This window comes from Geotrypetes seraphini, chromosome 6 (assembly GCF_902459505.1).
Source record: "Geotrypetes seraphini chromosome 6, aGeoSer1.1, whole genome shotgun sequence".
Lineage (NCBI taxonomy): Eukaryota > Metazoa > Chordata > Amphibia > Gymnophiona > Dermophiidae > Geotrypetes > Geotrypetes seraphini.
Genome location: NC_047089.1, coordinates 238973455 through 238991306, shown reverse-complemented (window position 1 = coordinate 238991306; position 17852 = coordinate 238973455). Strand labels below are relative to the sequence as shown.

Sequence of the window (17852 nt, the reverse complement as noted above, 5' to 3'; positions counted from 1 at the left end):
CACTTGCCACTCATCCCTGTCCATTATGCCTCAGCCCTGCCCCCAATCTCACCCTAGCCCCTCCTCCCCCCCACCGCTGCCTGCTGCACGGATGCCCTCCTGCCCAGCGCAATTTCGAGGAAGCTTTTCATATCTAAGTGGTTTACTATGAATAATGATCAGGTACTCTAAGTAAATATGTATGTTTAATTTATTTGATAAACTGCTTTTCTTTACAATTATTGTCAGATCAAGGCGGTTAACACTAGGTGATTAAAAACTTCCCTGTCTGTCCAAAAAGGCTCATAATCTAACTAAAGCACCACATTAAACATTTAAGTGTTTCCATATATGTCCTGGTGGTCTCATAATCTAAATATGGTACCTGGGGCAATGGAAGACTTAGGGCCTAGATCAGGGGTGGGCAACTCCGGTCCTCGAGGAATCCAGTCGGGTTTTCAGGATTTCCCCAATGAATATGCATTGAAAGCAGTGCCGGCAAATAGATCTCATGCATATTCATTGGGGAAATCCTGATAACCTGACTGGATTCCAGCCCTCGAGGACCAGAGTTGCCCACCCTTGGCCTAGATGCACTAAAGAGGATCGGTAAGACCATGTGGGTCTGTGCCAATCCGATTTTTGGCTGATTCAAAAAGAGCTATTGATCCACTAAAAATTTTGCATGCAAATGATTCATGTGGAGGTTCGTCGTAACCCCCATCTCTCCCATCTGATTGATGACTGCGAGAGCGAATCTCACACATGCGCAGAGCCAGCAGGGAAAGTCCGAAAAGCTAAGAGGCAGTGGAAGCCCTGAAAGCAGCCTCATAAGAACATAAGAATAGCCTTACTGGGTTACACCAATGATCCATCAAACCCAGTAGCCAGTTCTCACGGTGGGCCAATCCAGGTCACTAGTACCTGGCAAAAGCCCAAAGAGTAGCAACATTCTATACTACCAGGGCTTGCAATGGCTTCTCCCATGTCTTTATCAATAACAAATTATAGACTTTTCCTCCAGGAACTTGTCTAAATCTTCCTTAAAACCAGCTACACTATCTACTTTTACTAGGGTTACCAGATGTCTGGATTTACCCAGACATGTCCTCTTTTAAGAGGGTATGTCTGGGCATCCGGACGGCTTTTTATAACCCGGCACTTTGTCTGGGTTTTGAGAAGCTTCTTCTTTGGGACCGCGTCGGGAGCAATGCGGTGATGTCACACATGTAACATCATTGCGTTGCATCCGCGCAGGCACGGATGCCCTCCAGACCGATGAGAACAGGTTGAGGGGGCGGGGCTGGGGTGTGGCATGGGCAGAACTGGGTGGGCCTGGAGGCGGGGCTAAAATCTGGTAGCCCTAGCTGTTATCACAACCTCTGGCAACGCGTTCCAGAGCTTAACTATTCTCTGAGTGAAAAAATATTTCCTCCTATTGGTTTTAAAAGTATTTCCCTGTAACTTCATTGAGTGTCCCCTAGTGTTACACACGCACAATACTTGCCCCATTTAAAAGAAAAAAGCCCCCCTCCCCATTGATGGCCCTCCCTGACGAGTCCCAATGAACGCAGCACTGAGAATCGCCCCCCTCATTAGTGAAAATTGGCAAGAAGGATGCCACTCCCTCCTGCCATGCTGATCCCCGTTGCAGCAGCGAAATGGCAGGAGGGATGCCCACTTCCTCCTACCACTGAAGGCCCACCTCTGAGCCAGGTGACCCCCCCAAACATCCCCTACCCTACCCTCTTCCCCTTTCCCCCCTGAAAACATGGCAGGAAGGATTCCTACTCCGTCCTGCCACCGGATATCCCTCGAAACCCCCTCCCCCACCCCGTACCTTTCAAGGAACTTGGAGTAGGAGGAATGCTCAATCTGTCCAGCTTGGAGACCCACCAGTCCGAAATGGCAGGCCTTCCCCTCCCCGGTGCATCATGTGATGCATGGGGAAGAGCCTAAGGCCTTGATTGGCTCAGATGCCTTAGGCTCCTCCCTCTGTATCCCGGGATACACGGGGAAGGAGTCTAAGGCCCTGATTGGCTAACTGAGCATTTTGCTGGCCTACATTTCAGGCATCTGTCGCTGCTCTAAGGAGATGCGTATAGATGCTTAAACTCGCCCAAGGTCACTTAAGGGCAAAACCACGCCCATGTCCAGCCTTGGGCGAACTTGTGTGTCCCTGTGCATTTAATGTAGTATAAAGATGAAAGTGAGGTTGGGCAAACCTTAGCAAAACAATAACTTCACCTCACTGAGTATGAAGAGAAAATCTTGTAAATAATGTGGTAAAAAAACTCTATTTAGAGAGATACCACAAAGTTCAGTGCATGATATGCCTTGAATACTTGCTGTGCATCGTCATCTTCTTTATAATATGAAGTAAGACAGGCAAATGACCTTTAATGTTTCAATCATTTATTCATTCTTTAACCATGCAGAGTTACTAGCATGCCCCGACGGGACCCGTTTCGCTCATAAAGAGCTTTCTCAAGGGTTCACAGTAGGCGCTCTTATTTTAGCGTCCTCACACTTCTGGAGCCATAGCAGATCTGGCTCCAGAAGTGTGAGGACATGGGTGTCAGGTCAAAAGCGCGCCGGGACAAAGGCGCGCGCAGACAATTGAGCGCAGCGTGGAGGTGTGCGCTGCAGAAAATTACAGTTTTTACGGCTCTGACGGGGGGGGGGCGTGGGGGGGAACCCCCACTTTACTTAATAGACATCGCGCCGCGTTGTGGGGGCGTTGTGGGGGATGTGGGGGGTTGTAACCCCCCACATTTTACTGAAAACTTCACTTTTTCCCTGTTTTTAGGGAAAAAGTTAAGTTCACAGTAAAATGTGGAGGGTTACAACCCCCCAAACCCCCCACAACGCCGGTGCGATCTCTATTCAGTAAACTGGGGGGGGACTCCCCAACAAAACCCCCCGTCGGAGCCCCTAAAAACTGTAATTTTCTTCGGTGCGCGCCTCCGTCTTGCGCTCAGTTGTCGGCGCGCGCCTTTGTCTTTCGCGGGGTTGTCTATGAATCGAGGACAGGGGTGTCAAAGTCGGTCCTCGAGGGCCGTAATCCAGTCGGGTTTTCAGGATTTCCCCAATGAATATGCATTGAAAGCAGTGCATGCACATAGATCTCATGCATATTCATTGGGGAAATCCTGAAAACCCGACTGGATTCCGGCCCTCGAGGACCGACTTTGACACCTGTGTGCTAGTAACTCTGCATGGTTAAAGAATGAATAAATGATTGAAACATTAAAGGTCATTTGCCTGTCTTACTTCATATTATAAAGAAGATGACGATGCACAGCAAGTATTCAAGGCATATCATGCACTGAACTTTGTGGTATCTCTCTAAATAGAGTTTTTTTTACCACATTATTTACAAGATTTTCTCTTCATACTCAGTGAGGTGAAGTTATTGTTTTGCTAAGGTTTGTCCCTGTGCATTTCCCTAGACCCGCGACAAATGCCTACAGTGTAAGCAGCCTGCCTCGGGGAGTTAAAAAAACAAACAAACAAAAAAACGTGCGCCCCAATTGGCTGCCAGACAGCGGAAGGATGCCTACTGCCGCCCTCATTTGGGACGCCCGTTGATAGATTCAGCCCCTTTGTGCATAATACCAAGCCAAGAAAACATGCAGGGTTATGTAAATTGGGATAATCCGTTACTTTGCTAGTTAAACAGATTCACGTTTTGGGATCAGGAGCTCAGATTACGTGCTTCTCAGTAAAATATTGTACATTGTTTAAAAATGGCCGACCACAATTGTTACTTCTTTTAAGCAACTACTTTCTTCATTCAGGCTTACAGGAAATGGATCAAAGAACAGAAAGGGGGCAAGGAGGAGACTCTTCTACCCGGCATTAGCCTTACCAACAACCAACTCTTTTTCATAAGTTATGCTCATGTAAGTGTCGGCAAATATTTAAGACGGGCTTGGCTTAGGAACGACAGTTTCTATCTATTGCTGAGCAGTTGTTGCTCCGATTTATATTGTTCCCCTAGGTCCACATCATTTTGTGTTATAAGGTAGCAGGTATATGAGACCCAGGCAATGGGGTAGCGAGGGTGGAAGGCGTCCAGGGCATTCCCCCTCGCCCTCTTGTCTGCCCCCCCCCCCACCGCATGAACTCTCCTTCCCTTCCCCCATACCTGTTAGCTCCCTGGCGCAAGCAGCATCTCTAACTTGCTGTCCGTGCCAGCTCTCTCTCCAACGTCAGAGAGGAGTACCATTTAGTGTACCAGAGCTAAAAAGGTTTGCGAGACACTGCTCTAAGGAATGCAACTACTCACTGTGGATAAAAGTATACAGTGTTCCCCCGTGAATTCGCAGTTCACGAATCGCGGACTCACTTATTCGCGGTCTACTCCGACCGCCTCTTCCTGTAGTGAAGTCGGGCGACACCAATCAGGATCTGCGTGTCAAAGCAGCTCCTGATTGGTGTATCCCGACTTTACTACAGGAAGAGGCGGTCGGAGCAGACCGTGAGTGATTTTCTTCATCCGCCGGCGCTCCAGCTGCCCTCTCCTGCCTCCCATGCCTTTTGACAGGCGAAAAACTGCATTTGTGTTTTATTTTAATTTGCGGGGGTTCCTCAAATGGAACCCCCTTAAATTTCGGGGGAGTACTGTATATGTTTTTGGGACGTATGCATGTAACGTTATCTGTTCCTAGGGTGAGCAGTTTTGTAAAAGCCCATTTCCATATAATGTTAAATGAGTATTTATGTGGTTTTAATGCAAATTTTAAATTAATGCTGTGATGCGGCTCCTAGATTTTGAGGCCTACATTATTAGGCTACTCCTCCGTTCTTCAGACAAAGTTGTTCAGGTCTGGAATGACCTTCCCATCTCATTAAAGAAAATCTCTTCAAATCAAGTTATTTCATAAGCGTTCAGACACTTTACTGTTTCAAAAGATTTAATCAAGACTTGCTCAGGGATTTCTTGCAAATGTTTTTCTTCTATTTCTGTAAACTTTTTTGGGTTCAACTTTGTTGGGGGAAAAGTGGTATAGAAATGGCAAGATTAGATTAGATAAAATATAGGTTTCACAACTTTTTTTTCTACCCCTCCCCCACCCAAACATTTTGCCTGAAACAGTGGCACCAGTGTCTGACTGTCCTATGGCAGTACTAAGCGGCCAAATAAAACTGTGTGACCCCCCCGGGGGTGCAGAATAATGTCCCTTTGGAGATCCCAACTAGGACCTAGATTCACTAACTTGCCCGATTCAGTCCGCTCCGTGTCCGATCCGACGTAGGCCGACTGATTCACAACAGGCCTGTATTCAAATGGGGGCGATCAGAGGAACGTCCCCCAACGACTACACAGATCGCTGTGATCCAGACGCATGCGCAGACCATCTACTTTGCCTGTAGATGGCCTGCGCATGCGTTTGATGTCCGTGTTTTTTAAATTTTTTCTTTTAGTTTTTACCCGGGGGAAGGGCGGAATATCGGGGCAGAGAGCAGGGCTGGAAGTTGGCAGGGATTTCAGGGCGGCAATGGAGCAGGAGAGTCGGCAGGGACGTGTGCAGTCGCTTGTTTTGGGATAGGCCAGCCCAGTGTTCCTCTTTTTTTTTTTTTTTAGTGAATCGCTGCTATCCTATATTTGCATGCCATTCCCCCTCATTTGCATGTGTGGATCGGAATCGGATCGGGAGGCAGGTTAGTGAATCGGATACAGGTCACAAAGGGGTCGCTAAATGGTCAGGACTTGATCGCTGGGCTAAGTGAATCTAGCCCTAGGTCATAATCCCAAGCACAGGTTTTGTGACACCAGTTGGGGTCCCGACCCACAGTCTGGGACACTGTCCTGTGGAGAAATCATTGGGATACCCAGTAATCACAATTCTCCTTTTTTTTTTTTTTTTTTAATCTTCAAAGACAAAATCTTTCCATACTTATGCTTTCTGGTCATCACAGAAGCATTAACATCTCGACCTTTGAAGCCTCCTTTCACGGATGTTGTCAACACGTCAACTTTTCACAGCCAGAGGAATCTGCACTCTGAAGTTTATCTGAGACTGTCACGGGTGGAAAGCCTGAGATAAGACGATCAACCGGTATCAAGAAGAACATGACCCTTAGCCAAACACTCGGAATTAGCAGGAAATTTAAAGCTCTTTTATATCACTACCGAATCTTCAATTTAACCAGATAGGCAGAATTGCAGTACAGACATGCAATCGGTGCACTTCTCCCCTCCATTTGCTGAGTTTTAAATCTCGCTGGGCTGCTCAGAGGAGAAAGAAAACCCCTTTGGGACTGGTTTCCCAGCCCAGCAGTGCAATATTGCTGGAACTATAACACTGAAAGAGAAAATTCAAGAGCTGGGTGCCCGAATGTTGTGTGTTGAGATTCTTTTGTATAAAGGCATCTGGGTCAGTGGTGAAGCAAGGGGGGGGGGCAGTCTCCCACTGGGCACCCTCTTGGTGGGGGAGCCAGTTCCTGCCCCCCATTTCAGCACTGTACCCTTTTAACGTTCACGGAGTGAGTAGCCGCCCCAACCAGCTGCTCACGCAAGCGTCAGCTCTTCTTCTAACGTCACATCCTGGAGCCACGCAAAGGAAGTGACATCAGAGGAAGAGCTGCAGCAGGTTGGGGTTGTGGCTTGCGCTGTGGAGGACCCAAATTTGAGCAAGCATATATAGTACCCGGAGAATAACTCATTTTGAAAATTGCCCGAATATCTGTTGCTCTGTATAGGTTTTCATTTCCCCGTCTACAATCCAATCTTTAGGGCTCCTTTTTATCAAGGTGCGGTAGGCGGTTAACGCGTGGAATACCGTGCGTTCAATCACCTGCCGCGCTAGTCGCCAACGCCTCCATTGACGAGGCATTAGTTTTTAGGCTTGCTGCGGGGGTTAGCGCGTGATGAAATGTCCGACGCGCTAACCCCCGTAGCGTGCCTTGATAAAAGGAGCCCTTAGTCTTATATACTGGGTCATTCTCAAAAGGGACTCAAACCATTTAACAGAATTAGAAGAGCATAGAAAAACAATAATTGGACAGGAAATTCATCCATTACAATCCCTGATTTGCCCGCTACAAATTTCTTAAACAGATACGTCTTCAAAGTTTTTCTAAAACATGTCAAAGAGGAGCGGAGTCGAATTTCTGAAGGGAGGTCATTCCAGATTTTTACCAAGGTAAATGCCATAGAGCAGTGGTTCCCAAACCTGTCCTGAAGGACCACCAGGCCAGTCGGGTTTTCAAGAGAGCCCTAATGAATATGCATGGATCAGATCTGCATTCCTGGCATCTCCATTATATGCAAATCTCTGTCATGCATATTCATTAGGGCTATCTTGAAAACCCGACTGGCCTGGGGGTCCTTCAGGACAGGTTTGGGAACCACTGCCATAGAGTGTGAAAGCCTGCCTAAAGTTTGAATACCTCTAATACAGGGGTCTCAAAGTCCCTCCTTGAGGGCCGCAATCCAGTCGTGTTTTCAGGATTTCCCCAATGAATATGCATGAGATCTATGTGCATGCACTGCTTTCAATGCATATTCATTGGGGAAATCCTGAAAACCCGACTGGATTGCAGCCCTCAAGGAGGGACTTTGAGATCCCTGACTTAAAGCAATGGGAGTAAAATCTGGATGTCTCAATCTGTCCTCCTTTTTCTGGAGCCATATGGTAACCCTAAGTATGATCATGTTACCCTTTTCATTGGTTGCCGGTCAAGGCGCGGATTAAGTTTAAGTTTGGATGCATTTGTTTCAAGGTTCTGTCAGGCCTCATCCCAAAATATCTCATGGAATCTTTTATCATTACCAATTCCAAACATTCTAGGAAACCTCAAGCATTATTTTCTTTTCCCTCTGCTAAGGGTTATAAATTCAAAAAATTTCATGAGCGTCTGTTGTCTTTTCAGGCGGCTTTATGGGCTAAGGATCTGAATTACTGGTTCACATCCTCTAATTCAGGGGTCTTCAAAGTCCCTCCTTGAGGGCCGCAATCCAGTCGGGTTTTCAGGATTTCCCCAATGAATATGCATGAGATCTATGTGCATGCACTGCTTTCAATGCATATTCATTGTGGAAATCCTGAAAACCCGACTGGATTGCAGCCCTCAAGGAGGGACTTTGAGATCCCTGCTCTAATAGAAGGGAATACTAATTTAAATTTATGTATTCCTCTAGTAGAAAGAGGTTGTTGAGAATTAAAAGGGTACGTAATGGGGAAAAGATCCCATATAAACTTTTAAATACAACATTAGCACCCTTGAACTGAACCCTCCAGAATATCGGGAGCCAATGCAATGCCCTCAGTAATGGAGTAACACAGGGGTGTCAAAGTCCCTCCTGGAGGGCCGCAATCCAGTCGGGTTTTCAGGATTTCCCCAATGAATATACATGAGATCTATTTGCATGCACTGCTTTCATTGTATGCTAATAGATCTCATGTATATTCATTGGGGAAATCCTGAAAACCCGACTGGATTGCGGCCCTCCAGGAGAGACTTTGACACCCCTGGAGTAACATGATCACCCTGGAGTACCGAAAATCAATTTGGCAGCTGTGTTCTGGATAAGCTGCAATCTCTTTAAATTACACTTGCTTAAACTGATATAAAGAGAATTTGCATAGTCCAAGTGAATTAATTTAATAGCCTGGACAAGGGGTAGGCTATTCTGGTCCTCGAGAGCCGGAGCCAGGTCAGGTTTTCAGGATCTCCACCATGAATATATATGAGATGGATTTGCATGCACTGCCTCCTTGAGATGCAAATCTATCTCATGCATATTTTTGTGGATATCCTGAAAGCCTGACCTGGCTCTGGCTCTCGAGGACCGGAATTGCTTACCCCTGGTCTGGACCAATACAGCAAAATGATGCTGATGAAAAAAATGATAAACCCTCCTTAACATCCATAAACTACAGAAGCATTTTTTAGATACATTGTTAATTTGATTAGTCAAAGAAAGAGTAGACTAACACACACACATTAGCGTTATGCGTGCGCTAATTGGTTTGCGCACCTTAGCAAAAAGGACCCCTTTGTTATGAGATAATATATATATATTTGAAAATAAAAGTTGTGATAATAAATATACTTTTCAGGTTAATATTTAAATGGTATTTTGAAATTAGCTCTTTTTCTTAATATAAATAGGAGCTTACGAGCTGGGCTAATAATATTTTGAGTGTAAGTAACCCTGATGAGTATTAGTTGGGTTAACTAATAAATATGCATGAGAGAAATTTGCATGCCTAGTACCTATAAGCGAATCTTGCTCATGCATATTCATTCGGGATATCTTGAAAAGCCGACTGGCTGGGGGTCCCCCAGGACAGGTTTAAGAACCAGTGCAACAACAAAGAAACCCCAAAATATGTAAGAAAAAGATGTATTAAAATGTGGCATGTTGGCAGATCTGATATTTTTTCAGTGGTGGAATTGTCTATGATAGTATCACAAATAAAAAAGAAATGTATTTATTCTTATTTTTTCTCAAGAGCAATCTAATGCAATCTGCAGGCTATTACTATTCTCACACAGCAGAACGAACATTGCAAATGTACATCCTCTCTTAAGAGTAGCAACATTCCATTCAGAATCCTAAACTAGCAAGATTCTGGAATCCTAAAAAGTAACAAAAGATTCCGGAACCCCAAGGATTAGCAACATTCCATTCAGAATCCTAAACTAGCAAGATTCTGGAATCCCAAGGAGTAACAAAAGATTCCGGAACCCCAAGGATTAGCAACATTCCATTCAGAATCCTAAACTAGCAAGATTCTGGAATCCCAAGGAGTAACAAAAGATTCCGGAACCCCAAGGAGTAGCAACATTCCGTGCTACCGATCCAGGGCAAGCAGTGGCTTCCCCCATGTCTTTCTCAATAACAGACTATGGACTTTTCCTCCAGGAACTTGTCCAAATCTTTCTTTAAACCAGCTACGCTCTCCGCTCTTACCACAACCTCTGGCAATGCATTCCAGAGCTTAACTATTCTCTGAGTGAAAAAAAAAAATTCCGCCTATTGGTTTTAAAAGTATTTCCCTGTAACTTCATCGAGTGTCCCCTAGTCTTTGTAATTTTTGACAGAGTGAAAAATCGATCCACTTGTACCCGTTCTACTCCACTCAGGATTTTGTAGACTTCAGTCGTATCTCCCCTCAGCCGTCTCTTTTCCAAGCTGAAGAGCCCTAACCTTTTTAGTCTTTCCTCATACGCGAGGAGTTCCATCCCCTTTACCATCTCAGTTGCTCTTCTTTGAACCTTTTCTAGCGCCATTATATCTTTCTTGAGATATGGAGACCAAAACTGAACGCAATACTCCAGATGAGGTCACACCTTGGAGTAATACAGGGGCATTATGACATTCTTAGTCTTGTTAACCATCCCTTTTTTAATAATTCCTAGCATCCTATTTACTTTTTTGGCCGTTGCCACCCCCGCACATACAAAATCACAACAAAAAGTACAAGCAAATAGAAAACAGTAAGAAAGAACTGCTCTAACTCACACTTTCACATGGATAGCAGTATAAAAAAGTGCTCAAACCACACAGTTATCACTCCTTTTCTAAAATGCCCCTTTCTAAAATGTTCGATTGGCGCAACGACAAAGGTAAGGCATTCCACAGCGCTGGGCCCTGCACAGAGAACATGGATTTGTGGTTCTCCCATAAATATATATATTTAGGAAAATAATAATAACCAATAATAATAACTTTATTTTAATTTGAGGAAAAAAATTGAAATGCTTGAAAATAATTCTCGTAGAAATAATTTAAGGCTGATTAACTTCCCTAGGTTTGCAATGGTAAGTCCTAGGGAAATGCTTAAGAGATATTTAGTGGAAATCGTAGAGGTTTGAGAAGAAACATTACCACCATTTTCATGTGTGCATTATATGCCTGATGAAAAAAATCATAATCAACAGCAGAAAAGATCTCTAGATCAAGAGCCAATGAATGTATCAGAATTATTAGAGACGTCTGCCTGCCACACTGATAATAACCATAGCTCTTCCGATAGATAAAGTGTGGTTGTTAAAACTTTTCTTTAAAACTAGAGAAAAAGTTTTTCTGGGTCAAAAAATTCAGATGTTTCCTGACCTTTCACGGGAGATGCAAATGCGCCGCCGTGAATTTCTTCTTTTGAAACCTGGGGTTATATCTTTGGGAGCCAATTTCTATTTGAGACACCTTTGTAAATGTATTGTGTGTTGCCGTACTGTTAAATATGTTTTCTTTGAACCATATCAATTGACAACTTTTGTGGCAATGTCTTGTCTGGAGGGAGAAAAATTCTGAGTCCTCTAGAATTTGATTTAAATATGGAACCTTGTTCTCAGCGCTACTACTTATAACATCCTTTAATATACATTTCTGTATTTTTCTTTTTCTTATTTTCGCTGTTTCTAAAATCTTGGACCTAAAGAAGGACTTGAGCATAAATAATTTAAATTTATTTTCTTTATTGAATGTTTCTAAAATCAATATGTTATTGCTTTCTGTACAAGTGTAATACTTCAGATTTAAGTTTGAAAATAAATAAATAATATATATATATATTTTTTTTAAACCCCCAACAACTTTGGGCTCCTTTTACTGAGGTGTGCTAGCGTTTTTAGCGCACGCAGGAAATTACCGTGCGCTACACTGCGCACTACGCTTCTAGAACTAACGCCAGCTCAATGCTGGCGTTACGGTCCAGGAGCACGTGGCAATGTAGCACATGTTATTCTGCGCATTATAGCCCTAACACGGTTTAGTAAAAGGAGCCCTTTATTTTTATATACCGCAATACCACAAACAGATCAGAGCGGTTTACAGAGGAAGAGACTGTATACAGACAGCGATGTTACATAAAACTTTCCAAAATGACATTAGCATGTTAAGATTAATCAGATTTATCTGGAAGTGGTTTAAAAAATGCATCAAGGCAGAAGTGAAGTCGGAGAAATTGATCAAAGAGATAAGTTTTGGTTGATTTCCTGAAAGTTTGATAAGAAAGCGCATTTGAAATAAAGTTACTTTTCAGGTAATATTTAAATGGTATTTTGGTATTAGCTCTTTTTCTTAATAAGGATATCTTGAAAACCTGACTGGCTGGGGGTTCCCCCGAACAGGCTTAAGAACCACTGAGTTATTGTATTATGAAAAAAAAAGCATAACAAGGCAAGGCCATTTTTTTAATTGGTTGGGCTTTTTTTTTTTTTTAATCTTTTGCTACCATAGGTGAGATGTAACAGTTTTCGACCGGAAGCGGCAAGAGACCAAATACAGAATGGGGCCCACAGTCCTCCACAGTACAGGTAAAGTAATGTAACTGCTAGGAGTAGGTAGCATCTTTTGGCCACCAGAGGGCAGTGTGTGCATGTGTGTGTCAACACTCATGTGCACCCCACAAAGCAAACATTATCTGCTGATAGGGTTTAACGCAGAGGCGTAGGTAGGTAGGGTGCAAGAGGAGCAGCTGCTCCCCCTCATGGATTTTTTAATAACATGGTGCCTATGCGAATTAAGTCTGCTGCATTGTGCCTGCATCTGTTTTGCAAAAGGTTTGCTCCCCCCAGACGTCAAAACCTGGCTGTGCTTCTGGTTCACGGACAGAACGTGGGAGTGTGTGGCGCATTGTTTAGAACTACAGCCTCAGCACCCTGAGGTTGTGGGTTCAAATCCCGCGCTGCTCCTTGTGACCCTGAGCAAGTCACTTAATCCCCCATTGCCCTAGTAATATTAGATAGAGTGTGAACCCACCGGGATACACAGGAAAAAAGGCTTGAGTACCTGAATAAATTAAGTAAACCATTCTGAGCTCCCCTGGGAGAACAGTATAGAAAATGAAATAAATAGTGTGAAAAGTTTCGGTCCTTGGTAACCAGAGCTGATTCGAGGATAAACTTTAAGAAGCGGATAAGTCTTTGATGATTAAAAATCGAACTGCTGTAGAAATAAGATGTGTCTATTGACTACATGACTTTTACATTATAAGAAGTTTGTATGTGTTTTGGCGGTTTTTCTTTTTTTTTAGTTCAATCATCTTTATTATTTTTTGAAATATACACTCCAAGGACAAGGATATCGTATGTTGGATACAACAATGGAACTATACATAAAATGGACATCCATGCCCCAGTACATAGCAAAAGAGAATAGTATACAAAAACAGAACTCAGAACTATAACCAGAAAACCTGGCCAGACGTGAAAACATCGGTTTTTCTGACAATGATTGTAAAGTCCAATATATACAACTGGGGAAAAATTTCAAAAAAAGATTTGTTCCCAAAATATCTGAATAGGCAAACAACTAATAAAGGAACAGGCTACTTTAAATACCTTTTTAAACGAGTAAAGGTGCTCAGAATCCAAGATGGAAAAAAAACTTCAATTTGGGGTACAAACCCCTAAAAAGCGTTTTTTGTAGAATCAATCATTGCACCATTTTGAGTAAAAATGGTGCAATGATTGATTCTACAAAAAACGCTTTTTAGGGGTTTGTACCCCAAATTGAAGTTTTTTTTCAATGATTGTAAAGTGCCATACAAGTGATAACTTGGGTGTTCTGAGCATTTCCTCTCAAAACAAATTTATTTTGGGATAAATTATTATTATTATTGTTATACAGCAGTGTCCCGCAAAGCACGGGCTCGCTCTGCAGGGAAGGGAGGCAGAGCAGAAGAGTATAGGGGTGGCAAAAGGCAGGAGAATTGGGGCTGAGAGCAGGGTTTTTGCACAAGCGACTGTTTTTTTTGGATCGGCCAGCCCAGTCGGTGTGCCTGCTTTTTGTTAGTGCAGGGGTGCCCACCCTTTTTGGGCTTGCGAGCTACTTTTAAAATGACCAAGTCAAAATGATCTACCAACAATAAAATTTAAAAAAAAAACACAAAGCACACTGTACACAGAGAAAATGTTAATTATCATTCCTATTCTGGGTTTTTATCAAAGAGGTCAAGGCAGATGACTCTATGCACTGTCACCTCAGTAACAACCATACAAAAATAGACAAATACCTCCCTTTTTACTAAAGCACAATAGCAGTTTTTATTATTATTAAATCTTTTTTTTATTGGTAAAGAGAATAACAACTCACAACCACAGAACACAGATACAGATTGTAACTTTTCAACAACAGGAAAAGAGGGACATCTCCCCCCCCCCCCCCAAAGAGGACTGGACTTTGATGTCCTCTCAGGGAACAAAGAGACCCAAGGGAGCTGCGGTGAATGCCCAGCGCTGCTCTTGACGCTCATAGGCTCCCTGCACTAAAAAACCGTTATTGTGGTTTAGTAAAAGGGGGGCCATAGTGCAAAATATAGACAGCAGATATAAATTCAGACACATTTTGATCACTAAATTGAAAATAAAATCATTTTTCCTACCTTTGTTGTGTGGTGATTTCATGAGTCTGGTTGCACTTTCTTCTTCTCACTGTGCATCCAATCTTTCTTCCCTTCTTTCAGCCTCATGTATGCTTCCTCTCCTCCAGATCTCATTCCCTCCCCCAACTTTTTCTTCCTCTCTCCGTGCCCTTTCTTTCTCCCTGCCTCCCTTTCTTTTTTTTCTCTCTTCACGTCCCCTTTCTTTTTTTCTGTTTTCCTTCTTTCCTTCTGTCTCCCTGCCTGCTCCCTTTCTTTTTTTCTCCCTGCCCTCCACCAAGCCACTGCTGCCACCATCGGAGAACAGGCCCCCAAGTCGCTGCAACCACCATCGGGTAACAGGCCCCAAAACCGCTGCCGCTCCAAGCTGTCCTTGCTTCCCTGCGCCGGGCCGACCAGCATTCCTCTCCCCGACATCAATTCTGCCGTTTGAGAGGAAGTTCCATCCCAGCCAGGCAGCGATTGGCTGGCCCGAACTTCCTCTCCAATGGCAGAATTGACATCGGGGAGAGGAAGGCTGATCGGCCCGGTAGATCGCCAAGGCAAAGTAAGTCTATCATGGAGCCCGGGATGCATGCCGTTTCCCCTCATTTGCATGCACGGATCAGAATTGGATTGGCACAGAGGTTAGTGAATTGGGTCGGAGGAAAATTGGGTCATAAAGGGGTCACAAATCGATTGGTACATGATGGGAACTGGTTATGAGGTTGAGAGAGAAAAAATAAGTTGGTGGGGACACAGTTCAGGACTGAGAAAGGAAGGAAGCCAGGGACAGGATAGTAACTGAGAGAGAGCGGTGGGGACATGATTAGAATTGAGAGAGAGACAGAGAGACAGATTGGTGATGGACAGGATGGAAATTAAGAGAAAGAGTAGTGGGGATATGATAGGAATTAAGAGAGAGAGAGATTAGTGGGGACAGGATGGGAATTGAGAGAGAGATTGTTAGTAGAGAATGACACGAGGACAGATTTGTCCTTGTCCCTGCAGGAACTCAATTTTCTCGTCCCCACGAGTTTTGTCGCTGTCCCTTCCACTGTCCCATTCCTATAAGCTCTGCCTTAAGCACAGAAGCCTCAAACACTTATGCTTTTAAAGTGTTTGAGGCTTGTGCAGATGAGGACGGAGCTTAGGCATTGGTGGAATGAGGCATTATGACATCACAATCTGAGCTCTAGAATGTTGCTACTTATGATTGTAAAGCATTTGAGGCTTATGCAGATGAGGACGGAGCTTGCAGGAATGGGGCAGGGACAGGAAAAGAACTTGCGGGGACTGGACGGGAAAATGAGTTCCTGGGGGGACAGGGAAAAATTGTTTCCATGTCATTCTCTAATTGTTAGGGACAAGATGGGAATTGAGGGAGAGAAAGAGACTCCTTGCTTCTTCAACTACGAGAAGATAAATCACTCTTTGCCCTCATCTCTCCCAGTTTCCTCGGTGTGAACTATCTTACCCCATTTATACTATATGTATTTATATTTTCACAGGGCAGGAGCAATCCCCAATTACTCCTGCCAATACCACAGTGACAGATAACACTATTACAGTAATTTCTGCCTTTGAGGAAAATGGTCCAGCCAGGCTGGACTATTTTGTGTGGCAGAAATGAAAAAAGATCCCGGCCTTAGTCGACCGGCATCATTAGCATTTCCAGCACTGGTGCAGCAGGAGCGACCGCTGATCACTGCTGTTCCATGAAGATTTAAAACATATATGTCGGATAAAAAGGTGACTGGGATAGCCCAGGAGGATTATTTTTTATTTGAGGCGACGGGAGCTAGCTTAAGTTTTAAAAATGAAACAACATTTCCTTCTTTTTCACTTGAAAAATGAAATGAAACAGAAAACTGTTAAATTTTCCCATTTCATTTCTAATAAATGCGCATCCCCGGCGTGATATAATAACAGCAGAACTGTAGTTATATTAGATCAGTGATTGCATGCTTCCTGTTTTTTAAAAACATACACGTTATTCTTCCACAAATCTTAGATGTCAGGATTTGCCTTTTGGCAGCAGAATAAGATAATCTGAGTATTTCTCTTCCCTCCTTCGTTTCTTCCCAGGGTGATCGGGGCAATGAGCAACTTTGAAGAATTCCGTAAAGCATTTAATTGTCCGGTCAACTCAACCATGAATCGAGGTGGAAACTCTTGCCGGCTGTGGTAGATGGTCTTTATTGAATTCTTAATTGAAAGTGGCATCTGATACGGAAAAATAAAAGAAGCTGCTTTACCGGACTTTAATCCAGGACTGCTTCAGCGCAATATGCAGCCACTGAGTTTCCTTTCCTGGATGTCGGACTGAAAATAATGGTTGAAACATTCTAAGGCTGCGTGCGAAAGAACGGACCTTCTCCAGAATCCCACACTGCTAAATATATATATATATATATATATATATTTTTTTTTTTTTTTGAATAGCCTTTTCATTAGCATGATGGGTGACTACACAGATCTCATCATCCTCCATAATGATTTAATACCTAAATATGGGAAAGCTAATTCAGACAACATATTTCATGAATTGGGGTAAGGTGGATTTGCTGACCGTGCCCAAAGATACCCAAAGAAAACGGTTTCAGGTTTATTTTTCCTTGATCTACCGCTTTTAACAACCTAAGCGGTTTACATTAAAACATGGTTTAAAAAATAAACTTACAAGGGAGCAGAACACAAATTCTTTAACATGAAAAGGGAGACTTCACAGGAGACAGAAAGGAAACAGCTAGGGTTACATTATTTCAAAAAAAAGAAAGAAATAAATAAAAAACAGGGAACAAATAGGCCCAAGGTAAGCTGATCTCAAAGTCTTACTAAGGTGCGCTAACCGATTACCACATGCTAAACGCTAAAGCGTCCATAGAGTAGCATTTAGCACACCTTAGTAAAGAAGGCCTTAATCTATATGATGAAGGCATCTCTAAAGAGAAAGGCTTTTAGGTCAGATTTAAATCTGGAGGCATTTGGTTCTCGCCTCATGTCCAACGGAAGAGTGTTCCACAGCGTGGGAGCTATAAATGAGAAAATTGTCTTGCAAGTTGAATCATGAAATGGGACGGAAGTAAACACTGAGTTATTAAACCCATTCACTGTGAAGGAATAGCACTTCTGAAGATGTAGTAATGTCGTTATTTGGATCACAACATGAACTGTTGTCTGGTGTCACACAGTAGAAACCTAAAATGTCATCCTTCTGCCACTCCATCTGATATCATGCAATAGCAAAACTCAAAAATATTCACACCTATAGGCTCATAATCAAAAAACATAGTGGCGCAGTGGTTAAAGCTACAGCCTCAGCACCCTGAGGTTGTGGGTTCAATCCTACGCTGCTCCTTGTGACCCTGGGCAAGTCACTTAATCCTTCCCATTTCCCCAGGTACATTAGATAGATTGTGAGCCCACCGGGACAGACAGGGAAAAATGCTTGAGTACCTGAATAAATTCATGTAAACTGTTCTGAGCTCCCCTGGGAGAACGGTATAGAAAACTGAATAAATACATAGTGTGAAAAGTTTCAGCCTCTGA

General features: G+C 43.3%; 1 protein-coding gene across 2 annotated transcripts in view; it reads left to right on the top strand.

The window, feature by feature from the left end:
* PHEX (phosphate regulating endopeptidase homolog X-linked) overlaps positions 1-17437 on the top strand; it is a 188945-nt gene extending 171508 nt beyond the window's left edge. For both annotated transcript variants that reach the window (XM_033949946.1, XM_033949945.1), the window contains 3 exons: positions 3780-3884; positions 12179-12255; positions 16389-17437. In XM_033949946.1, the coding sequence (XP_033805837.1) occupies positions 3780-3884; positions 12179-12255; positions 16389-16491 (285 nt within the window). In that variant the 3' untranslated portion in view covers positions 16492-17437. The remainder of the gene's footprint in view (positions 1-3779; positions 3885-12178; positions 12256-16388) is intronic.
* Positions 17438-17852: the final 415 nt, after the last annotated feature.